The sequence below is a fragment of the Atta cephalotes genome (genome assembly GCF_000143395.1).
Source record: "Atta cephalotes unplaced genomic scaffold scaffold00004, whole genome shotgun sequence".
Taxonomy (NCBI): Eukaryota; Metazoa; Arthropoda; class Insecta; order Hymenoptera; family Formicidae; genus Atta; species Atta cephalotes.
In genome coordinates, this window is record NW_012130068.1 from 2540072 (window position 1) to 2550244 (window position 10173).

Here is a 10173-nt window from a genome sequence, read left to right on the forward strand (position 1 = left end):
AAAATAATTTTGCTAAAATATATCCATAAAAATATGGATGGGTCAATAAAATTTTTGTGGCAGATACAGAGTCTTTATCTTAAAGATCAAGATCTTTAAGAATTTTATTGAGCTTTTCATATATATAGCCATCATATAACCAGGTTATAATGAGTGAATATATTGATAAGAAAGTCGAAAAATTCCAGCTGTGGATTACAACATTTTTAATCCTGGAATCATAAAACGTAAATTTGATGCACACAGTTCATGATTCTAGGTTAAAAATACTAACACAGTTACATATTTACAGTACATACTTTTACAATCGGCAGCTGCAGAGGAATTCTTCGATTTTCTTATCAATATATTTGCTCATCATGAGTCACTGTGACAAGCAATAGATTACGCAACTCTCTGTGCGACTAAATATGCGTGAACATGTTCAAAAAAGAAAAGACAAGTGTGATAGCACTAGTATTGCTGTACCAGTAGCTGCAGAAAGGATTTTGACAAAATTTTAAATGTTTCGTTGAAAAATTAAAATTAAAATGATATTGTGATTGATATGTATATAATTTTTTAGACGGTTTGCTACAATATATGAATATCAATTCGTTTTGTTTCAAACAAAAGTTTGAAGTTCATTGCTAGAATATCAAAATTTTTGATAGAATTTCTACGCATACTTTATATGAAGGACATTCTGAGAATATCTTTAGGATGTCCTTTGAACATTTTTTGGAGGCTTATGTTGTATGAATTATCATTTTATTTTATTGAAGGGACAATAAACTAAAATGCAAAATTCCTTTGTCATTTAGCAAAAATGTTTTTTTCCGTTATAAATAATTTTTTTATTAAAAATACCCCTATATGAATACTTTTTGCATTCATTGTGTGTGTGTGTGTGTGTGTATGTGTGTGTGTGCGTGCGTGTGTGTGTGTGTGCGTGCGTGTATATGTGTGTGCGTGTGTGCGTGCGTATGCGTGTGCGTGTGCGTGTGCGTATGTGTGCGTGTATGTGTGTGTGTGTGTGTGTGTTCTTGAGATAAATTCTTTATTACACTATCGTGTCAACTTCTTCCACGTCACTTATTAAGGATTAAGAAGTATCTGCAATCGTCATACACGACACTCCTCGAACTCTCTACATACATTTGTAAACGAATTCATCCTCAACGATTTAACATTTCATGAATTTACATACAACGTTTTTTGGCCTATATTCTTATCGGGCAAAAAATTTTAATGGCACCGTAAATACAGAGAAACATGCTTGTTCTCTCATTTCAATATTCATTCAACTTTCGCTTGAACCGTTTGTGTCTGACGCGCTCGGTAATTCCTCGAAGTGATATGTACATAATTATATAGTTATAAATGACATAATTAATGTTGAATAGTTCTGTCTTAGGCTGTTAAAGTTCAGTTAAATGCACTTTTCGTCAGAAAAGAGATTTCCTCTATCCTGCGAAATTTTCTTAAGTTACGTATTAAGAGAACGCGCGAGTATTATACTTTCGTTTAGATCGTTTATTAGGTTTATACGTAATGATAACTACTTTAGTGCGATGAAATCGATTTTGATAGTAAACGAGTACTTCCGTATTGTATTTAATTGCTCGACACACTATGTACGTTTTTGATAGCGTGGATGCTCAAATTGTAATTTGTCCTCGAACTTGAGCATTGTCGTAATACTTTTAGCGATTAATACTTTAGACGTTTACTAGGACACAGTGTACACAAGATTCAAAGCGTTTAAATAAAAGCTTATTTATTGCCGAAAAAAGATGCGATCTCTTCTATTATCTTTGATATTTCTCTAGAGATATAAATTGTAGATGTGTTATGTAAGATTCACGACAAAGTTTTAATAGGTATTTCTCAAAGAACTCGCAATTCTACAAAGATTCTCTTTTGAGAAAAAATTACAAATTTGTACAAAAGGCTTATCAAAATTTATGAACTTTTTAAAAATTTATGACTAACAATTAATTTATATAACAGAACTTAATATCTTCTTGAAATTTTGATACTTAATTCATTACTATATGTGAATGTATGCGTTAATATTTTATCGAGCATATCATTTAAATGAATTAGTATTGATTTTAGTGTTAATAGATGCACAAATATTTTGTATCTTTTCATTATATACGTACAAGAAATAATCTTGATTATCACTGCAATATCGTATTTAGTACGCTAGTAGTCGCTGTTTACAAGGCATAATGCGATCATCGAGCCCTCCCACGTAATATACGGCAAAATCTTATCTGTTATAGTGAATTACCGAGTCACATAACGTCAGCTCTTTAGTAGAATGTACTGGAGTGCACGGTGCACACCGAGTCTTACATCACGTGCGTAACTTGCTTCTTTTTTTTATATCTTTTGATATGGCTGCTTGTCGAGATAAAAAATTCAATAATATATGTCATTTAGAGAATATGAATGAGAATGTTTTGACAATGAAAAATTTTGACACGTGTACAAACGAAACGGAAAATCATAACATTGATAATACGCCGCGGGAAACAACTGAGTTTCTCGTTAAATATCGCGATCGCGTTTATAATGTTCACAATTTCTTGAATAATCATCCTGGAGGAAAAAACACGCTTATGCGTCTCAAGGATCAAGACTTGGATAAAGAATTAGCAAAAAATCCTCATTCAAAGTCTGCTTACTATCTTCTCGAAGAATTCGCTGTACAACATCAAGTGAGATACAATGAGTACGAAGTAAGTGATTTATAAATGAGAAATAACAAATGACATTGATGTCATTAAAAAAATGTTATTATATGTGTACCTTGTATTATATATCCGCAGTTACAGATCACTTTAAACAGTCAGATTGATAATTTATATTTCCCGTTGACAGATACTTTATTTTTAATTTTACATACAGTGTGAATTTTTTAAATATGTATTTACGTATATTCGACGTGTATATTTCGATCCTAAAAAAATATATTTTTGCTATACATACATCAAATTATAAAATAATATATCAAATTCAATCTAAAAATCGTTAGTTATGAAAAAATAATTATCAAATTATGACAAAAATATTTTCGTAATCATAAAAAATATTCGTTATATATACAATACGTAACATCAAATTTATCTAATAGGCTTGGTTTTTATCTTCAAGTTTATCTCTATATTCTACGAAACATACCATTTACTATGTACAGATAAAAAAAATTTAAGATAAGTCTATATAAAATTGCAGAATGTCCAGTTTTGCGTGCAGTTATTTTTAAATCAATGAAAAAAATGTATACCTAGGTAAAAGGCAAAGCTAGTTGCATGCTAATTAAATTAATGCTTTTAGTAAATTATCGCTTAGGAAAATTATTTTTTTTTCAAAATTTTTTAATTTTATTTTATTTCAGAATTTAATAAACTGGGACAAGCCTATTTTATGGCAAGTAGGTTTTATGGGCGAACAATATTGGGAATGGGTAAATCTGCCAATAAACCGGCCTATTCGATTTTTCCAATCAGACATTTTAGAGAAATTATCGATTTCGCCATGGTATATCCTGCCGATTATCTGGCTACCCATAATTACATATTTCTTTTATATGGGCTGCGTCTTGAATGTTTCGACAAATATTGGTAATTCGTATTTTACAATAAAAAAATATTAAAAATAGTAAAGTAAATAATAAAGAAATAATAAATATGTACGAACATTTTTTTATGTATATTCTACCATAAAGTATGTACATTCTTTTTGTGATTACAGTGCAAAATATTTTACCATCTTTCATTCTGGGATTATTTATATGGACTATTTTAGAATATTTCTTTCATCGAAAAATATTTCATTTTAGACCACCACATAATTCGAAAATACTGATTACACTACATTTTTTAATGCATGGAAATCATCACAAGGTAAGATTCATAAATCTATGATATATTTTAAATTAAATATTGATTTTCAATTATATACAAAAGTTGTGCCAATAGGCACCGTTGGATGATCGAAGACAAGTATTCCCACCGATATTCGCTTTATTTTTGGCAGCAATTGCTTGGGAAATTTATAAGGTTATTTTTCCTATGACATTAGTTCATTTTATTGCTGCTGGCAGTACAATGGGTAAATACTTTATGTATTTATATATTCATAAATTTTGTCAGAAATTTTGTCAGAAAATATTATAAGTTACTTAAAACATCAGTGACTATATCTACTTTTACAGGCTATTTGGGTTACGATTTAATGCACTATTATTTGCACAATGGAGCACCGATGGCAGAATCATATTTATATACAATGAAAAGAAAACATAACTATCATCACTTCGTACATCATGAACAAGGTAATTAATGCAAATTACTATTAGTATACAAAGAATTAATCATTATTGTATCATCTTTTACAGGATTTGGAATTACTAATGGATTATGGGATCGAATACTTAATACGGATCTAACTTTGAGAAAACTAAAAGAACCTTTAAAATGGTGAAATAGTTAAAAAAAATATGACATTTATATTTATTGATAATATTAATTTTTTATATTTTTATTATACGAATAATAATTTATTATTGATATAATCGCAATTATATAACTGTAATTATATAAGTACAGAATATTATTTTTATAATTTAAACTTAACTATATATTCAGTCGATTTAAGTACATATATTTTTGAGATTCATTAATCTTTTATAAATGTATTTACGTGATTAAAAAAATCTTTCAAATAACAATAAAAAAAACGTCACAAAGTAAAATATCGACAAATTTGTATTTTATAGCTTTGTATTTATTTGATTAAGTAAATGTAAGATTAAATAAGGCTTTAAACTAGAAAAGTTGTTGGTGTCTTAAGTACATAACTTGATATCTTAAATAATCATGAATACAAGTCCATTTATCCCATTTCAAGCTTAATATCACAAAATGTCCAAAGTTAACAGAAAATATATATCGTTATTGAGATCTCAAAGCACATTTGCATTGTGGTTTTTAGCCACGCATTAAATACATTATACCTGAGTACAAAATTCACAAGGGACTCATATTGCCACTATCTAGATCGACGCTAATTAAATTTCTAAGTGACTACATCACTGTGCTTCGGCCTTAACAGTCTTTCTGCCCATACTTAATTGCGGAAATGTACTTTTATTAGTGGGAGGATTCAACTTGGACGATAAATGTACAAATGCCTCAAACAGAGTAGATCTATCCATGATGTTTACCTCATAATGTTTAACCTTTTCTCTGGTACACCAGTTAGTTGCCTTGTTTACGGTATTCTCTAAGTTATTCAATACATCAGTTTTGATTGTCCGATTACCAATTACGATCACAGTTATCTCCTTTTTATCCTTGTTCTTGTCAATATCCTTCTTTAGAGGGAAGAGCACATCTAGAGATTCAGGTTTGCCAGTATCGTATACTAAGACGTAACCATCGGCGAAACCAAGATAATGTCGTGGAAGCTGCTGATTATTTACATTACTCTGCAGAGATTCAAGCCCAGCTGTATCATAGAACCTGACCTTCTCTTTTGTGCCCCGATCAGTCTCAATGTTGGCGACATAAATGTCTTCGATTGTGGGATGAATTTCCTGCAATTAATTAATTATTACTTCAATATTAGACCACAGATATATTTAAATGCACAGGCAATAGATACAGGGAATAACACACACGTAATAGGCTTCAACCTACCAGAAATTGCTGTGTATTGATACGGTTTCTGATATTGCCTGTGTATTATTCCTGATTTCTATTGTCTATATATTGTCCATCTGTAATAGGCTGATCTAAAGCTGATTCTACAATGAGTTCGTAGTCGGAAATCTTAAGTCTTAACTAGTTTTAATCTAAATAGATGACTATGATTTTTTGCATCTATTAGTTGTTAATTGTACAGCGAGTCGTTTAATTCGACTAATAGGAAGGAATAAAGTTGAATTTGATCAAGAAAGACTTAAGAAAAACGTCTTAGTCGCACAAGTTGACTATTGGCCGATAAGACTTAGGACTACCGATTACCGACTCATTGTAGAAGCTTAAGATCTTACAATCCATAAAGTCCCATAAAGTAGGCATGGAGGATTTCAAAGTGACATAACCTAAAATACATACCGTTTTTGCGTTGATATTTCCATACACGAGCTGCTCTAGCAGGGCGGTTTTGCCAACTCCTTTCATCCCGCAAACGACTACTCTCGTAGTTTTCCCCATATCTAGATCTTCGTTAAGTACCGATTTCTTCGCGTAGCGATAACATTACATAGAATAATAGAACACTGTCTGACACCTAGCGTTCCATTCCATATGTTGCCATGTGTCAAGTTTGCGTCAGTGCGCGTGAGAACTAGTGCAGGGAATTGTTCGCGTCATTCGCGCGTGGGAATCAAAAAATCAAAACTGTCCCGTTGAACAAGTAAGTTCGACGAGAAATACAAAAAAAAAAATAATATAATGAAATCTATGTATTGTTTATATATAAGAGTGTCTTTAAATTAAAAAATATTTTTAGAATATCAAAATTGTGATAATCTATTTAGAAATACATATAATATTTAAAAATATAATATTTTGCTATAAATATTTGTAAAAAAAGAAAGTTCTAAGGGCGAGGCCATGGCCAGAATTAGACATCATGATTTATAATTTCACCTTTTAATATTTCATTTGGGAGGATTCCATTCTAAGAAGCGTGATGAATAAAACTATTTATTTATATTAATCTATTACTGCTGTTTACCAGAAAATACAACCTCTCTGAAATCATTGTTCTCAGAATAGAAGATCTGCTCATTCGATTGTTCATCGTTTGCATATTTATGCATACTTTGAATTTTCGTTTACACACTTCTAATAAGAAAGTTATTAAAAAAACAATTTTGAGAAGGAGGGAGACTAACTTCACACTTGTCCTCCAACTTCGAGCAATTTGGATCTTAATCAATAGATTTTCGCACATTTCGAAACAATTCGATTGTTTTTCTTATGAGAAGTGTGCAAACGGAAATTCAAAGTGTGCATAAATGTGCATACAGTGAGTAAGCAAATGAACTATAGAAAATTAATTTTCTCAAAAGTTGGAAGGCCAACTTCGCACGAGTGATCTATTAGTGATAATAATAATATCCGTCGACTTAGCTTGCTTTGGAAATTTTGACGAAGGAAGGACGAAATAAGTAGTCAGATTATGAAGTGATGATCTTTGTTTGTTTTTATTTATTCTTTGTAATCTTAATCTCATTTGCAAATAAAATTTATCTCCGTCAAATTTATAATTCCGCTCTCCATCAGATCCTACTAATGAATTCATTTATTGCTTCAAATTATTGTCCATGTCCTTGCTACATCCTTATGAATATGTAGCACAGTCAGATTGGGCAAGTTATTGCCCAACGCTAACTTTTGCATCATATTTAACTCATATTTAACTTTTAATTCAATTCTTGAATTTCCTGAGTGTGGATTTTTAGGCTGCGCTAAATTTTGGGTGTGAAATCCACAATTTCACACTATAATTACAGATTCTAAATTTTCGTATAAATATCCATCTGTATTAAAGTCACCACGACGGTCAAAACTGACGAGTAATACTGAAAAAAAAATGCTTTTATTATACTTATTGTTAGTAAAAATAGCTTTGTCATATTAAAAAAAATATAGTGTAAAAGAAGATTTTGAATATGTAAAATAACAATCAAAGATATAAAAACGCAGTTAATTGATAAATAATTTAAATAATATGCTGCCATTTAGATACTTATGTAATTTTAATTGTGAAAAAATAAATATATACGTATTTATGTTCTATTACATGTTTATATACACTTGTTCAATATAAAACGTACCTTCGAAATGAAATTATAACCAAAGTAGACAAGTCCCATGCCAAATTTTATCTCTCTTTGCTTTATTTGCAGTATAAATTGTAAAATCTAATTAAAATAAATAATTGAACAAATGTTTAGTTATATAGAGAAAAGCCCCCTATTATGAAATAGGCGCCTAATATGAGATAACAGCGTTTCCGCTAAATTAATAAACGCTATCTATTGATTCCACCATGAATTTATTGTTCTTAGATTGAAAACTATTTAGTGAAAAATTCATTATTAGATCGTGTCTGTAGTCGTTGCGAAAAAAGATTTTAAAATTTGGATATCTTCAAGTGTCGTTGAAATGAGCTTTTAAACTTTTTGTTTATTATTTAATAAGTAAATATTTGTCAATAAATTCTTCATATAGTGAGAGTAGGTAGTATCATAGAGAAGTCGTATTAATAGATAGTCGTATTAATAAAAAAATACGTGATATGTGAATTAAATTGCTTAATTACAGAAGTTAGATTTGATGATCGTAAAACCGTAAAGCATCAAAATCGTAATATGAGATTCTCAGCGTATTTTTAATATGAAATAACCTATACTCCTATGTCATAATGAAAATCGTTGCTGAAGTATAAATATATAATAATAAAAAGGACAATCAAAATAAACATCGAGTGCCTGTTTTTGCGATGCTTGATTCCAACTAACTTGAAAACGAGTCAGCTAGATATGGATCGCATACTCATTTTGCACGTGCACTGGCTGTGTTTATTTATATTTTAGAAAACATTAAATAAAGTTTTTTAATACTGATGTACTTTGCGTTTTATTATCGATTTCTCGGGTCATCTCATATTAGGAACACAATTTTTTTACTTTGTGATTTGCTCACTGTTTACATTTCTTTAATTTATAAAAAAATTAAAATTTAAATTAAATTTTATATAACATTAATCTAAAGCTTATTAAGTTCCCTTCAAAATAATCTTTTTTTTTATTCTACTCATAGATTTTTAGCATTTATTCAAAATAAACTCGATATCTCTTAATAGGGATCTTTGCTACTGTTCATGGTTCAAGTTCAGACATTTGTACTACATCGAGTAAACATGTAAAATGAAAGTTGTAAATGTTAAGATATTATTATAAAATAACAATTATGTTAAATATATTTCTTCTTAAATATATTTTAGAATACTTTTGTACATACTTTATTTTATTATAGATTATAGAATATTAGTAGCATGATCAATCAATGAATTTCGAAAATTCTCTTTATAAAATAAATATAAAATTAAAAATAATTTATAAAGTTTTTGCCAACCATCCCTATCTATAGTGTTAGTACGTACATCACATTATATGTATAAGTATCTAAAAATAAAAGAATAATATGGTTTTATAATGTACACAATTTTGATAAAAATTCAGATTAGCTGACCCCACTCTTATGATATCGATATGTGTTGTCAAACTCTTGAATGACCTCAGATCAGGTTTTAGCCGCCGCTCGTTATTCAAAAATTTTAAAAATTACTTTCATATTATTAAAATGAATATTAAAATGAATATTAAAAAGTTATTAATAGAAAAAGATCAATAAATAAAACCTAATTTTTTAACACAAAATATATATTTCACTATATTCTATATATATTCTGATATATAATTTATATAATTTACATTTCCACGTTTAACTTTTCGCGAAGGTTCACCTCACACTCGCCTACCTAAGAACGTTGTATCGCATGGAAAGTCATTAGACAAATAGGAAAGGGTTGGGATAGTTTTTAATTTGTACGTTGTATATAGTAGAAATAAAACGTTATTTTTTAAACTTTTTTGTTAATAACTTTTTAATGAATAACAAAGCCTAACATCTGTCGAAGGTCATTCAGCGTCATGACTTAACAATATATGCCAAGATCATCGGATCAGATTCCCCTAATTTAAACTTTTACCCTCATTTTTTTACATGACTACATGATAATGTTGATGTCCGAAATTTCATGAGTAGTAGTAATTATGTCTAAAAATATAATTAAAGCTATATATACACTTGTAATTAAATTACCTGTTCATGTAAGGCTATATCGCTATTATAAGTGGATAATTCGTGAAGAATTGCTACTGTGTTGTTTATCTAAATTATATTAATACAAAATGAAAGTTTGTATTGTACTAATATCAAAAATTTTACATACATTCAGATTACGTAATTTCATTGCTGTCTGTGCTTTTATATATATATATATATATATATATATATATATATATATATATATATATATATATTTATTATTATTATTATATAATTATATTATTATTATTTCGTTCTTACTACTATGAGT

The 10173-nt window shown here is 29.0% G+C and overlaps 2 protein-coding genes across 2 annotated transcripts; one reads left to right on the plus strand and one right to left on the minus strand.

Moving 5' to 3' along the window:
* Positions 1-2384: 2384 nt before the first annotated feature.
* On the plus strand, positions 2385-4476 carry LOC105625910 (fatty acid 2-hydroxylase). The gene is made up of 6 exons (XM_012207220.1): positions 2385-2729; positions 3389-3614; positions 3745-3896; positions 3972-4104; positions 4208-4327; positions 4391-4476. Exons 1-6 carry the CDS (start codon positions 2385-2387, stop codon positions 4474-4476), a joined length of 1062 nt encoding a protein of 353 aa, XP_012062610.1.
* Positions 4477-5083: 607 nt separating this feature from the next.
* LOC105625911 (NF-kappa-B inhibitor-interacting Ras-like protein) lies at positions 5084-6212 on the minus strand. Its single transcript, XM_012207221.1, has 2 exons — positions 6114-6212; positions 5084-5590 (listed from the first exon to the last, which is right to left on the minus strand). Exons 1-2 carry the CDS (start codon positions 6210-6212, stop codon positions 5084-5086), a joined length of 606 nt encoding a protein of 201 aa, XP_012062611.1.
* Positions 6213-10173: the final 3961 nt, after the last annotated feature.